This window comes from Cervus canadensis, chromosome 7 (genome assembly GCF_019320065.1).
Source record: "Cervus canadensis isolate Bull #8, Minnesota chromosome 7, ASM1932006v1, whole genome shotgun sequence".
NCBI lineage: Eukaryota > Metazoa > Chordata > Mammalia > Artiodactyla > Cervidae > Cervus > Cervus canadensis.
This window is the reverse complement of record NC_057392.1, coordinates 35,928,767-35,944,628: the sequence shown is the minus strand read 5'-3', so window position 1 is coordinate 35,944,628 and position 15,862 is coordinate 35,928,767. Positions and strand designations below refer to the sequence as shown.

Below are 15,862 nucleotides of genomic sequence, written 5' to 3'. Positions count from 1 at the left end.
ACTGGGTATTTGCCAAGTGCCAGGCACTGTTCTAGGAACCAAAAGTATGGCAGCAAATAGAACAAACCTAAATCCCTGCTCTCACAGCTCACAGGGAGCTCCCTGCTCTGATGTTCAGTTTTCTTCCTCCATAAATTGCAAATAGACAAAATAGGCACTTGAACACTAAGAGAGAATTGCTTTCATTTTATTTGCTGTCTTTCCTTCTGGAAAGTATAATGGGAGAAAAGGTAAAGGATATGGAGAGGGGAGAAATAGTATCCTAATTCATCCCTCCCTCACCTCTGACACACATGCAAAACCATAGAACATTCCCTGCCCTGATACATGGCCCAGGAGACTGACGTTTCCAGATTATGACACCCAGGCTGCCTTTTTCTCTGGCTACCTTTTAATTTGGCCAAAAGGAGTTAAAAGATGCTTGCTCCTTGGAAGAAAAGCTATGACAAATCTAGACAGTATATTAAAAAGCAGAGACATCACTTTGCCGACAAAGGTCTATATAGTCAAAGCTATGGCTTTTCCAGTAGTCATGCACAGATGTGAGAGTTGGACCATGAAGAAGGCTGAGCACCAAAGAATTGATGCTTTTGAACTGTAGTGCTAGAGAAGACTGTTGAGAGTTCCTTGGACAGCAAGGAGTTCAAACCAGTAAATCCTAAAGAAAATCAACCCTGAATATTCATTGGAAGGACTAATGCTGAAGCTGAAGCTCCAGTAATTTGGTGCCTAATGCAAAGAGCTGACTCATAGAAAAGACTCTGATGCTGGAAAAGATTGAAGACAGGAGGAGAAGGGGGTAACAGAGGATGAGATGATTGGATGGCATCACTGACTCAATGGACATGAGCTTGAGCAAACTCCAGGAGATGGTGAAGGCATGCTGCAGTCCATGGGGTCACAAAGAGTCGGACACAACTGAACAACAACAACAAAAGGAGGCATTAGCAAGAGACAGGAGAGTAGGGTCAGGGTACTTCTCAGTCAGGCCCCTTCCCAACTCCAGTTCTGACTGGATGTGGGAAGCTCCATACTTTTCCTCACCCCCGCCCCGGTTTAGCAGTTTAAAGCTGAGATTAACAACCTCGCACTATTGCTAGTCCTTGGTGCATCACTTCCCTTGAGGGTCCTTTAACCTCCTCTGTACCTCAGTAGAGAGTCCTTTCATTAAACTCTCTTCAGTTAAAACCTTTCAGTATGCCATCTGTTTCTTGCCAAGATCCTGACTGATACAGTGAGGGAGAAATATACTGAAAAACATTGTAAATCAACCTTGCCAAGAAGGTTAAAAAAATTGAAAGAATAAAATATTTTAATCATGAAAACATCTCAAATGGATCTGAGAACATTAGACCAAGCGGTGAAAGGATAAACTGTAAGAAAACATGATAAGCTAGAGTGCCAAAGGTTGGTTTCAATGAATAGACCGTAGTGCTCAGGTTTGATGGGCTTCTCTAGGCCAAGTGTAGCTTGCTTGACCCCCAGCTTCAAGAGGAGCTAATGGTGTAGTAGCAGCAATGACAAACACATGAACAGAAAGAAGGTGTCAGGAGGGTGATACCGTAAAAAAAAAAAAAAAAAAGTGTTGAAAAGGAGACTGCTTATCCTAGCATTCTTTCTGCCTTTGCTACAATTTTAATCCATTTGCCCCTGCCCAAATCTAGATATTTTAAAAGCTGACTAAGATAAAAGAATTGCCTCCTTCTAGCTGAAATGAAAACTGCAGAACCGACACTCTATGAAAGAGCTACCCTCCCAGGGCACTGACTGTGTGCCAGCGCTATGCCCATCACTCAACAGGAATTATTTAACCTTCACATCAACTTCCCAGATGGTGCTAGTGGTAAAGAACTCACCTGCTAATGCAGGAAACACAAGAGACCCAGGTTCAATCCCTGGGTTGGGAAGATCCCCTGGGGAAGGAAATGGCAACCCATTCCAGTATTCTTGCCTGGAGAATTGCATGGACAGAGGAGCCTGGCAGGCTATAGTCCACGGGGTCACAAAGAGACACGACTGAAACGACTTAGCATTGCATAGCATAGCAGCCCTAGAATGTTTATTATTTCCATTTTACAGATGAGGAAATTGAGGCCCAGCAAGGCAGAGGAATCTGCCTCAGGTACACAGCTACTGGATGGTAGAGCTCAGTTCTACTGCCAGCCCCCACTGAGATGGTTTGTTACCACCTCCCCTTTGCCCTCCTCCCCAAATACTGTACTAAGCCTCTTCCATGTATTATTGGGAAGCAGAATAAGGAAAAGATTACCACACCAAAAAGATGGGGGACAGGCAGGGCAGGGGTCAAAATTGTCATGAAACAGTGACTCAGTATTTATGAAAAAGGGGTTCTAATTCTCTTCCACCCAACCAGGCTGATGAGTGGAAGGCATGTTAATATGTAGGAGAGGGTGGGAGCCCAGTGAAGAGAGAAAATTGGTGAAGAGAACACTCTCCCTCAGCAGCCCCCGGAGACTGATGAGAGCGCACAGAGATAAAATATTTATTTTCCATATGTCGCAGAGAGCATTGCCATCGTTGTATGTGTGCAATATGTGCAAAGAAGTGTGAAATCTATACATCAAGTGCCACCGATCTAGTTAATTTCCATGCATTTAACATGCTTATTACCTACCATCTCCTCAATATGTTTTCATGTATATTTCTTGCCACATACAATATGGTCTAGTAAGGAAAGAGCCAACATCACCCACAACCTTACTCACTGCTATGTTTCAGCCCCAAACTTGTTGCCATGGCCAGCACAATGAGAGTTAAATACGAGTAGGTCCTGCTGGCCAGTTCAACCACCCGTCACCTTAAATCGCCTTTCCACTCCTCGAAGCAGCCTTTTTCTCATAACAGAAATGTTTGCTGTGGGGAGATGAAAATGTTTTTGTTCTCTTTGGACAATTGGGAGATAGTCAGCATGTCAGAACTGACCGTTGAAAGGCAGGTGCCTGTGGCCACACTTTTTTTTTTTAAAAGCAGAGCTCCACCAGTGTGGCGGGAGGAAGTGCACAATGATTGGTCTGTTTCTCTGTGGAAATGTTCAGGGTACACCCAGTTTTGCTTTGCATATATTTACGAAACATCTGCCCTTTTCTTGTTCTTCAGTCCTTCCCCCTCACCAGCCCCCTCTCCCCTTTCTCCCAGTTTCTCTCTTTGTTGTCGTTGGCTCGTCTAACTTTTTCATTGGAGCTTTCATTTTCCGGTTGAGGGGCGACTTCATCAGAGTGTATAATTTTAACATTGAGGAGGGAGGGAGAGAGAGTGTGGGAAGAGGGAGGCGAGAGAGAGAGGGAGAGAGAGAGAAACAGAAAAGAAAGAAGGAAGCTAAGCGGCCAGAGAGCTTGGCAAACCAACCTTTGGCATGGTGACCAGGAGGAAGGTTCTGGTCTGGTGGGGAGTTTGCCTGACACGCTGCCTGGAGTCAGCTGGTGCGCTGCTGCCCTCTAAAGGCTCCAGGGACTAGTACACAGCTTCTGAGGCTTGGTGAGACTTGCCCTCGAATATGCCATGTCCATGTTCTTCTTTTATACCAAAGAAGGTATTTTCAATTAATTACTACAAGACTTCCTTTTTCCCCCTCAATAAAATATGAGCTGCAAAACTAGGGTGCATGTCTAAATGTAGATGGTTGCTATGTTTTAGAGTTTCTTAGCTCTGGACAAAGGAATCCACTATTAGAGAGAGTGAGATGGAAAATGCATTGTTTCTAAGGTCAGTGAATGTCTCTCTGTTATGTGCAGTTGGGAAATAGCCCAGTGGTCTAAGAACAAGTAAAGGGATTTTAGGCAAATGAAGGAATGAAGAGCCAAAAGGTTGAGTTTTCAATATTCTCTATTTGTAGAGATGGTTTCAGTGTCTCTGTGCTATGAATGTTCCCCAGAGGTGATCCTTGAGAAGACAGACAGGAGGGTATGATTCAAGATGTCAGGTGGGAGGCAGGATCAAATCGAGAGAAGGAAGCGATGCCATCAATAGAAAGAACAATACAACTTCTGCAAAGTTAAAATGAAAGAGTAATGTTGGTGGGCTGGCCATACACTCACATTTCAAAGACGGTTTCTTCAATTTCCTGAAAGAAACCAAGGAAATTAGTACATCTGAAACTAGCCTAGACCTTATTTATGAACATCAGAAATAAATTTTTTATGTTAAGTGATGTCTGTCATTAGTGTTTCATCTCGATATTTAAATGACCCATGAGGACAAGCCTAGCTTTAGTGGGCAAAACAGTCCTACTCTTATCAAATGTACTTCTGGATTCCAAGGAAAACAGCCTGTCAAGGTAGATTTCCCTGCTGCATAAAGAGTAGGAAACTTAATTGGGATTCAGACTATAACTATTCTCAAAATATACTTTAATTTCAACTCAATTTCATTCCATCAACAAACCTATATTGAATGACAGCTTTGTCTAAGCTACTCTGCTTCACGGTATACACTAGACAGCAAATCTGGGAGGGGGGCAGAAACCAGGCTTGTTTTATTTCCAAGCCCATGCTGGCACATTGCAGGCACATAGTAAGTATTTGTGGAACGAATACATGAATAAATGAATAGGTGGAGGGAAGGAAGAAGGAACAAATGGGTGAACGCAGGGAATTAAAAAATAACTATGATGTTTTTTACCCTTAGAGAGTTTGCAGTCTCATATACATGGAATTCACCTGGAGTGCCAGCCTGACATGGTCATTCAGATTAGTGAAGGCAAAGCTGTGGCAGTGGAGAAATCAAGGAGGATGGGAGTCAGGAAGTAAACAACAGTCTAAATAAAAAGTGTTAAGGTGATAGCAATGCAAACAGAAAGGAAACATAGGTATGCAAAATATGAAGGATGCACAATTGTCAGGACTTGACAAAATGGCTTCAAGGCAGAAGAAGATGTGTGACCCTGAGGTGTCCAACATGGTGACAAACCTGGTGACAGACAGTGGTGAGAGAAACAGGGACTGTAGAGGAAGCGTTGATTTTCATGAAGAAAAAGCAGTTGGGTTTTGGGAACTCTAATCTCGGGTACTTCCTTACACTGAAAACCAGAAACCAGTTCCTAGAGGCCCACATAGACAATCAAGATTTGGAGGTTCATTCCTTTGTCACCATTTAATAAAGAGTTGGTAAAGGATTGCCGTTTGTTGCTTTTGTGTTGGCTTCCTCCATCCTAAAAATATGTCTAAACGCTCTCCCTCTATTTTCATCTTCACCATGCCATCTCTGCCTCCTGCCCTCTGGAAAAGCAGATTTGATTTCACAACCTGTTGGACCAGAAACACAGCATGCTAATTCATAACACCATATTCTGCGAGGGCAGATTTAACTACCCAGTACAACAAATTTCAATACAAAATATTCTGTATAACAAGTCCATTGCCATGCTTAGAGAAACAAGGGAAACATGGGAACAGACCCACTTACAACAAATTCTGTACCACACATAATCTTCTACCAGAAAATATTTTTTAAAAGTACTTTTTCTGTTCACTATACTATGATGATAGAAAAAGCTTAGAGCCAAGGAAACTGGCGGGGGTGGGTGGGGCGGTGTTCAGAGTATGACAAATAATTTGATTTGACTAGGGCCAAGGGTGCGTGCAGCGTAAGCTAAGTATGTATTCATTTATATCAGCTGCGTGGTCCGAGGGAGAGGGGCTGACTGACAGTTGAGCTCTGCCTCTTCCTACTCCTGGTCCCAAATCACAATTACTTTCTACTTCCCTTCACCCTTCTCTTCCCAAACACACAGTCACAGTCCTGCACTCCAGGATCATGCAGTAAATTATTTTTCTAAAAGGGAATCTTAAACTTCAGATGAGTAAAGAGTTGGAATAGAGGATCTCTATGTGACATCTTCCTTCTTTACCTGCTGGAGTCTAAGCTCTTCTCACTTTTCATTTGCTGCTCTAACAAAGTTTTTCATCACTACCCCTCTCATTGGTACAGCCTGCAAGTTTAGATTGTGATTTGAAATTATGTGTTGATCTAAAACAAAATCTAATAACAGCAAGAAAGTTGACTGTTCCGTAATGTGTTCCATGAATAGAAACTGAAAACCAGAAGGAACCTTTAAGGCCTTCTAATCCAAGCCCTTTATTTTACAGATGAGGAAACTGAAGCCCAGAGAGGTGAAGTGAGGTGCCCAAGTGCCACACAGCAAGTTAGAGGCACAGCTAGTACCATAGCTCAAGTCTCCTGACTCCCAGCCCAGTGCTCCTCCCATTACTCCACGGGTCCTGTCTCTAAGCTTCCTGACAAATGCTAGAACGGTAAAGCCTCCACTAGTATTTTTCCAGACCATGTTAAAACTCTTACGGGGGGAAGAAAGGATGCTTTCTTGGATAATGTCAGCCATACGTAGCTCAAGCTGTCTAAAGTTCTGGGACAGGGTCTTTTTATGCAGCCAACAGAGTCCAAATGTGGTGCTGTTTGCTTGGCCCATATGCTTTCATGTGTTCCCAGTTAGGCCATTACTGGAGGGGAAAAAAAAAAAAAAAAAAAAACAAGAATCAGCTTGTTTTAAAACAAGGGACATACTGGACTCCTTCCCATCCCCCCTCAGGAAAAAAAAAAAAATCAAGTTATCTTTAACAGATTCTAAAAATGCCTTTTCCCAAATATGCAGTCAGTTCCTTCAAAGGGCCCTTTGTTTATTTTCAGGAAGAAACCCAAGACAGCTGAAAACCAGAAGGCATCTGAGGAGAATGAGATTACTCAGCCGGGTGGATCCAGCGCCAAGCCGGGCCTTCCCTGCCTGAACTTTGAAGCTGTTTTGTCTCCAGGCTCAGCCCTCATCCACTCAACACATTCACTGACAAACTCGCACGCTCATACCGGGTCATCTGACTGTGAGTACACCACTTACACCACTGAGGTGATGGTGTCTTCACGGTACTTGGAGCAGGCTTCTCCCCCCGGGTTCGGGCTTTTCTGCATTCAGAGCAAGCTGTTTCCATTCGGTCTTCCAAAGTAGCCAAAAGTAACTTACCACCATTTTGAGTCAGCCAGCATCTATATTTTCAAAGCTAGAGTGTGTTTTAAAACCAGGTGACCAGTCATTTGGCCTCAAAAGGCAGATTAATTACATGAACCACATTCTCTTTCATAACATTAACTCAAAAACAGAAGCTGTGTTGCTATTTTCTAATTATTCTTTTGTCCCCGTGATCTGAATAATGGTATTTCCACCATGACGAAATTCAATGACCAAATATGGACCTCAAAAGGAAACTTCCATTTTGAAATTACATAACACAAGTCAGCTTTGCATTAGTTATTGTAGCTTGGCTGAATTTCTCTTTCCAGTTTTTAATTTATTTTGAAGTGGTTAAAGGACAGCATAAATTTATAGAAGAAAAGAGAATGGCTTCCAAGAATTCAGAAGCCACCCAGACTTCACGTAGCCAATAAGAATTCAGGTTAAAAATATTTTTTAATTAAAAAAACTGCCTACGGGCTAAATTTGGAAATGGGCAGCTTAATGAGATTGTCGCTATTGAAATCACTCCATTGCTGTTTATTTTCACTGTCTTCCCACTAATCTGAGAATCACTTCTTCAAATTCTCTTTTAAGAAAGTTGATAAATCACGTTTAGAAGATATTTTCTCTTTCTGAAACATAACTCAGTACTTCAGAGAGAAAGCAACATGAGTGTTGACGATAGAAGGGAATAGGATAACTTGGAGTCCATTGGGAGAGAATATTCTTTTATTCCAACAGCTATTCAGAACTGACCTCCACAATGGATGTCAGGCAGAAAGTTGGAGTCTTCTTCTTTGGATTAAGCTAAGACCAAGAAAGTTTTCTTTTCAGAAAAGAACTCCATTTATCCTGTCCACAAAGCAAAAATTATTAATTAGGAAATGAGATTTTAAATCTCCTATTGTTATTTTTCTGACAAAGCAAACATAAAACTTTGCAGAAAGGGCGAGAGGTGAATGAGGCTGGGACATTCCATTCTGTATGTTCTTCATCATAATAGCCTCTAGATAAGGGACCTCACCTTTTTCTGCTTATGACTGAGCTGAGACCATACTTCAGCTGTCGCAAGAAAACGAAACAAGAAATAACAAGAGCCAAGTGTCTGCAACCCGTGTGCATTGTACCAAGGTGCTGATTCCATAGAGAAACTTGGGGGTCAGAAGTGGGGACTGTGTTCTGTGGACCGTCAAAATAGTAACATTCTTGGCCTTCTTGCCTGGCAGTCTCCAGCCTAATAGTAATTACAGGAAGAATTGGAAAATAGCATGGCACGGTGCCCATAGACATGTGCGCACTGTCCCTACCTACCAGGAAGGTAGCCTGTTCCTGTGGAGAAGGGCCTGGAGCTCCTGCATGCAGACCTCCAACGTCTGGCTTTCTGCCACAGCTTATGGGGAAGATTACATAGAATGGCCTTAGCCCAGAAATCCCGTTACAGCCAAATGAATGCTTTGCCGAATAGAAAGAAACAGCACTGGGCTGTTGATTATACTTTACCATAAGCATCCTTTGGCCAGCCTGTGACATTAACATGAAATATGTACAAGGAGCAGCCCCTTGGTGACCCTGAGGAAGCTAGTGGATCTGAGCTCAGTTAGGTCTGAATGCAATTGGAAGGGGAACAAATAGGGAGGAGAAAGCGAATCTCCAGCTGTTCAGAAAGTCATTCTGATTTCGCCATTAAGATGTGTAGATCTTTTCTGCTCCAACCTGTTGTTTAAATTGATTATACTTTTCTCCAAATATATTTGGATTGTAGTTTGTCCTGATTTGAGCCTACACTTAGAAGAAAATTGTTTTGAGGAAAGATTCACAGAAATCTGTCCATTTGGAGATTGCTTGAGAGAAGACAGGAAAGAGATTTATTTTAAGCTGTTAAAATTTTTGGATGCTCTTCTTGCATTCAAGAGAATTTTTTTTTTTTACTTTCAAATGTCATTCTTACCATAGATTAATTTAAAAGCCTAATTTCTTTAAGGTAAAATATTCAGTTTCTATTTAGAACTAACAGATTTGGGGCATTTAAAAATAGTGCCCTTGACTTGTTAGTATCTTTAACTTCAGAAACATTCCACCAGTATGTGGTGTTCTAAGTGTTCACAAGTGCCTGAATTTTTATAGCACCTTTTTATTTGTCATGTGTTTAGCTAAATTATTCTTAGGCATGGCTTAATGACCATTTTCTGTCAGTCATTATAATTCTTCCCAATTTACAGATGGGAAAACTAAGAAAATTGACACCCATATAGATGAATGCTTGATAATTAGGGGGAGGAGAGAGGGGGATGTTTGTGGATTTGCTGTCACTGTGAGCAACCTGAATTCTCTGTTCTGAGTCTGGAGATCGTATTCCTGGCTCGAAACAGGTTTCTTGAAAATGTGCAACTACTCATATTGGTGATGGGGTTATAGAACACGGTGAATAAGCATCCCCATGAATGCAAAGTCAGTTCTGCCTATGAACTGGTCAGGGTGGGCAACCCATGGTGCTGTTACCTCTAAAGGACACAGCCCATATTTTGGAGAAAAAGGACAAGTGTGACCTCTGAAATTCTCAGATGGCTATTTAACCTCCTGAGCCACTTCAAATCCAGCAAAGATTCCAGTAAAAGTCAAAGCAAGAGGGAATATGGCTGAGAAATGCTTTCCTTGGTGAAATGATGAGGTTAATATCACTACTGAAACACGTGCTCCTTTCCAGTGCGCCCACTATGATCACCTTCTAGAAATATTCCCCCACCACCCCTTAGCGTGTCACCTCCTCACCACTTCTGACAATCTCGTGGTAAACAAATGCAGATGATGGTAATGGGAGCCATTAAAATGAGCTTCCGAATGCAAAGGGCATCGAACCCCTAGGCGTCTGACAGAACAGTTTCCAAGGCGTAGGCTGAGGATGGGTGGAGCCAGCCTCTCCATTTAAACCGAGAAGTAGGACTAGACCTACTCCTACTCTCCTACCGCAGGAGAGCGGTTGGAGCTCTTCCCAGGAAAACCTTTCTTGACAACTGTCAAGCCTAGCACATCTCAGTCATGTACATGTGACAGACACTTCCATTTTGTCTTCCTCCAGATAAGGCTCCGGTCGAAGGGAGGAGCGATTTCCCCAACCCCCTTTGGCTGCCTCCCTACTTTGGAAGGACCTAGTTTGATGTCTGTTTTGTTGGAAGCTGACATCTGTGGTTACTTACCTTCTCGTGTCTTGCACTGGCCTCATCAAATTATCTCATTTTTTGTGTCCTTGCCAAGATGCACTTATGCATTAACAGTTTTTATTTATTTTTAATTTAACCTTTACACATTACCAAACTGTTGTGTGGGCGGGTTTAACTTTAGCTCTGTAGGTAGCATGAATCTTAAGGGGCTGAGCATTTTCGAGGGAGGAGCAGGGTGGTCTCTTTCTTTGCTCTCAGGCGTTCCACCTCACTTGGCCTTCCCCCTCCCAAACCTTTGCGTCAGTCCCCCCAGACCGAAGAGTTTAGTACACTTGGTTCATTATGAACTTTTAAGCAATTTTTTATGAGAACAAAACAAAGAGGATTTCTTTATGGCAAACTCCATTAATGCCACATTAAGGCTGACATTTTAATTACCCCAAAGTCAGGAAATGCAAAGTTCAGGTTCCCACAGCAACAGAAACTGTCCCCTTGAGTGCCGACATCACAGCGGATTTTTTCATTCCCGGATTACACAACACCAGGCGCGAGGACATTGTTTTTTATCCACGTACGTGGAAAGGAGCACAGCTTTTATCCTTTGTTTTTTTCCGGTAACTACAGTTGAGGATATGGGTCTTGAGCTTCCCTTCCCAAACCATCTATATGTATTATCCTGGAACGGAAGACGATTAGAGCTCTACATGTGCACACGGACAGAATTAAAGTTGCTGTGGGAACGTTAACTCTGATTTCCGGACTTCCGTGCCAGTCACATTTAAACCATAATGTTGTAATTTTTGGCATGTAATAAATGTGCATTTCATGTACACAGACAGAAAGAAGCATAAAATGTATTTTAAAGAGCAATTAATTACTAACTTTGTGATTAAAAAACATTTGGTGCATGTTCCTTCCCATTTAGCATCAGCTGCTGGTCTTAGCCAGGCCTAATAGATGACATACTGTGTCTCATCCTGTATCTCAGATGTACTTACTGTATGTTCCTGTTCTTCTAGATAATTAATTCCCTTAGTAAAGCTGTAGGGGGAAAACAAAATGGAAGGAATATGCAAGCATGTAAATAGGGTAAAGGATATTTTGAAGGAAATGATTCATTTCTGCAAATAAACCTCTTAGTTCCTGATAAAGAGCCAGAAATCTGCTAAGTGGGTGTAGACAAAGGTTTCTGGCCACCTTGGAGCATCTGGTCCAGGGCCATCAGACAAACTTGAAAGCAGATTTCCCCTGAATTCCGGGCATGCCCAATGGGGAAGTGATTTTACTCTGTAATAACTGTTCAGGCGTAAGGCTTCAAAAGTTGTCTTACTCTGTAATGGCTTTTCAGTTTATATTCAAACTGGAAAAGAAAAGTTGTAGGGACTCAGGTAAAATAGAAGTTTTTCCAAAGAACCCTTGATTTAGAGAGTAGTTTTTCATTCCTTCAGATTTGAATCTGGTTGACCTATTTGTGTTAGAGAAGGAAGTGTTTCAAAAAGAACTGTTTGAACAAGTTTGTTAGTGAAAAGAACTAGTAACCATCCCCCCAGCCACAGTGTTTAAGAACACAAATGCTTGGAGCATTATTTGAAACTGGGGTGGATTTTTACTGAAGGGATGTGTCATCTAAACTCTAAATTTAACATCTAAATTTAAGGGGAACATGCTTATGGAGAAGTTGAACAGAGGTTCTTGCTATTTATTCATTATCTCTCCTGTCATGTATTTATTCCTTTTGTTTAGTTTGATTGTGTGTTGTGTTTAACCTTTAAGAGAAAGAGTTCAGGTTTACAGAGCTCTGACTTGCTTTCACTTGGGCTATCTGTATGTGTGAATGTATGTCTGGATGAGTGAAAACCACTCATGCAAGTTTGAAGGTCTCTTTGGCAAATTTGACTGCGTGTTCAGAAAGTTTCCAATCAGAAAGCTGATTCAGTGTAAAACATTCCAAAAACTTCCTGAGGCACCTGTTCATATGAAAAGATTGGATTTCTGCTGGAGGTGCTCAGAAGGCAGTGTTTATAACTGAAGATCTCTGTTTGGAGTGCCAAAAAATGAAAAACATTTTGGCCCCCAAAAAACCTTCATAAATGTTCAAAATGTATCATCAAACAAAAGCTTCATTTGGATTCAAATGCGTGTATCTCAGCAGATGTGTCTAAACTAACTGGAATCCCACAGGAGCAGCTGAACTGGATTTTGGTATGTCTTGATAACTGAAAGAGTTATTCTTAGACTTTGGAAGGACAAAAATGGTCCATCTGTGAAGAACTGTAATAGAGACATGGCAAAAAACAGCATCCTCTGAAAGAGTTTATTTATGGAATTTAGGACAAGTTGGACAATCCTGAAAACATTTTGGGGTCACACTAATTTGCAGAAGAAATAGAGCCAAAATGGGATGAAATAAGTCACTACAGATCGTTATTATCTTATGGCTTTCTATTAATTTTCTAATAAGATTCCATATCAGTTAAACAGTAAATAGAGCATCTTTGATGCAACTAAATGCTCTCATTGTCCCCAGAGTGTCTCACATTTCTCTTTATTCTACTTCCTATAAAGAATTATATATTTACCTTTTCATCACTAACAGTTTAAACTTGTTTTTCCTGCTATTTCATTAACAAAGTAAACCTTTTACTTAATATGTGTGGGTTCATTTCTTTAAAGATAGTCTTTCCCTTCTTTCCTTCTCTGAGTTAATTGACACATAATTTCTTTGGAATTATTTTTATTACCTATGATACCCTCTTATTTAGAGGTTTCAGTTCTTAATCCCACACTTATACATTAGAAGGCCAGTTAATTTTCTTATTTACTCTAATTTCCTAGAGTTTCCACATAGTATATCTGGGGACACATTTATTTTTTAAAATCATATATCTTGGAGTTTCATGTCATAATCTATTTTTTATAAAATTGTCCCTCTTTTTAATAAAAATTATCCTTTCCCTACAATGCTAATGTAACTTCTGGAAGTCAGTCTTACCTCATTCACTCCTGCCTTCTTCCATTTAGTCACACATTAAATGCTGTCAGACCCCTGCGTCTGCGCCAAGACCTCAGCTAGGGACCAGGGCTGAAGAGACAAACAAAGTACTGTCCCCAAATTTTAGGAACTTGTGGTGTTCCCACACACTTTCACCAACTTTTAAACCTGTAAAGGGTACAGACGATTACAATATGGAAGTGTCTGACGATGCACAAAAGGCTCCCAGGCTCCTGAAGCAGTGGGAAGGGCTTCTCAAGAAAGATGACATTAGACCTGGATCAGGAAGGATTAGGTATATGTAAAGCAGCGGAGAGAGTGAATGGCCTTACAGCCAGAAGGGACAGAAGCAAAACCACAGAGGCACAGAAAGAGCCTGGTGTTCTCAGCAAACAGAGAAGTTCAGTTACCAGACTCAAACTTTCTTACAGTTTGCCTCATTTTAATATAAACTCACAGGACAGTCTGTATTTGAGTCACATCGCCTGTCATTAAAAGTCAGCTGGGCTGAACTGGATGTTCCTTTGGAGACATTTGCTTTCCAGATAAATAAGAAAGCAAGACACCACTTATTTTCTAATGGGTAAAAGTGTCTTTCTTTGCATGAGATCAGTAGATGTGGGCAAATATTAGGCAACATCTAGAGATAATTTATTGATGAAATGGTTCAAAATAACTTTCCATATTAAGAGGTTCATTCCAGGAGTCACAGAGTCACCTAGAAGTGCCATGCTGGAACTCAGTCACTGACTCGTGTTCCCTCCAGACTCTAGCAATCAGTCCCTTGGCAAATCTGGTCCTGTGGCCCATTGCTCTGAGTCACACCATGCCTTTCACTCTGCCAGATACTACATGAATGTGCTTGTGATTGTCCATGTGTAATTGTCAAGGCTGACTGCTGATCCTCAGGGTTCCATTCTTCATTTTGCCATCTCTTATCTTGCTGGAGCACATCTTTAATTTTTATCTGCAGCCGTTGGTGACAGTTTCATATGTGCTTCCTCTACTCGTGGGCAAATTTCATTATATAAAATTAGTGTTCCTTCATATCTGTCAGGGCTTCTCACATTCTGACTTAAAAAAATGTAGTACTGTCTTCAGAGACAGATCATGTGATCAACTGAGAGCATGCATGAGGAGTCTAGGAATTCCTTGCTTTAAGGTAATTTCAAGTCAGATCCTTCCACCAATCAAATTCATACCAGGTACCATAGTAAAACCTCTCATTACCACATGGGCTGAATAAGCACAGCTGCTTTCTTTTTTTTGCTTTTCTTCTGCTCCTACATCTTTTGTTCTCTCTAAGGAACGTATTGCAGTTAGAACTTTTTATCAGCATTGAAAGAGAGTAAAGTTAAGCTGGTCTAAACCTATTATTATACACATGGGGAAACTGAGGCCCAAAGACAACAAGGGTCATACCAAAAGGTTCTCAATATAGTGAGTAGAAGAGCCAAAGATATAATCTTACTCTTTGATATAGTTTTTTTTTTTAATATAAACTGGAGCCCTTTACTCAGAGACTTAAAGTCTCATGGAAAAGTTTAGACATATTCACACCAACCACCCTGCAGGGTGGTTAAAGCTACATCCCTGTGTACTCGGATGCACCAGAGCATTAATTCACTCAATTCACTGGCTTGGCAACCACGTGTAGAGTACATCTTAGGTGTCTGGCACTACAGTGAGTTCTGCAGGGTCAGAAAGGTGGGGACAAACAGACTCTGTCACCAAGAATTCTTAGTCCATACCATCAAATCACCATTATCTTAGAAGTTAGAAAGTTCACAAAATATATTATAATCCAGTTAACATTAACATCCAGTTTAATTTATCAGGAAAGGTTCCATTTGAGCTCCCTTGAAGGATGGACAGAATTTTATTGGTGGTGAGGCATTAGGAAAAGGTATAAGATGTTTGCATTCTGGGGCAAAGGCAGTCTGTGGCGGGGTTTTAGGTGGGGGTTGCCATGATCTGGACTTTGCTTTGGGAAGATCTAATCTAGCAGCGGGGATGTGGAACATGCTTGTACATGGAAAAAGGTGAGTAGAGAGAAGACAAAATCCAGGAAGCTTTGTCAGTAGTTCAGATTGTTGGTTACCTGAGGGGGCTGGTGAAAGGGGCATAAGGAGGATCTAGACTCAACAGACTTTATGGATGTGGGTGGGCAGCTCCAGGAGCTAACAGAGTATTAGATAAGAGAAAAGAAATCATCAAAGACAGTTCCAAGAAGTCAAAGAGAGAAGATGAAAAAGAACTAGAGGACAGAATACAAGTCAATTTTATACAATGCTGAGTATGAGATGTCCCTGGTGGCTCAGATGGTGAAGAATCTGCCTGCAATGCAGGAGACCCCGATTCTATCCCTCAGTCAGGAAGATTCCCTGTAGAAGGGAATAGCTACCCACTCAGTATTCTTGCTTGGAGAATCCCATGGACAGAGGAATCTGGCGGACTACAGTCTATGGGGTCACACAGAGTCAGACACGAATGAGCAACTAACACTTTCACTTTCACTGAGTATGTGATAACAGGGGTAGACCCTGTGGAGACAGCTAACATCAAGCTCTAAATAGAATTCTGGAGTAGAACAGGAGGGATTTGAAATTAGGAATAGCAAATGCTTTGACCAAAAGGGCTATACATTAAGTCATGAATGTGAAGTAAATTTGAAAAAGATTTAGTTGAGAGGAAAAAAAAAAAGAAAATAGAACCTTAAGAAATATTTATACA

General features: G+C 41.2%; 1 protein-coding gene across 43 annotated transcripts in view; it reads left to right on the top strand.

The window, feature by feature from the left end:
• ZBTB20 (zinc finger and BTB domain containing 20) overlaps window positions 1-15,862 on the top strand; it is an 846,256-nt gene that overhangs the window by 790,375 nt on the left and 40,019 nt on the right. For 40 of the 43 annotated variants that reach the window (XM_043474915.1, XM_043474934.1, XM_043474916.1 and 37 more), the window contains 2 exons: window positions 6,105-6,269; window positions 6,661-6,848. In XM_043474915.1, the coding sequence (XP_043330850.1) occupies window positions 6,259-6,269; window positions 6,661-6,848 (199 nt within the window). In that variant the 5' untranslated portion in view covers window positions 6,105-6,258. The remainder of the gene's footprint in view (window positions 1-6,104; window positions 6,270-6,660; window positions 6,849-15,862) is intronic. The other 3 variants (XM_043474957.1, XM_043474958.1, XM_043474959.1) reach the window with 1 other exon arrangement.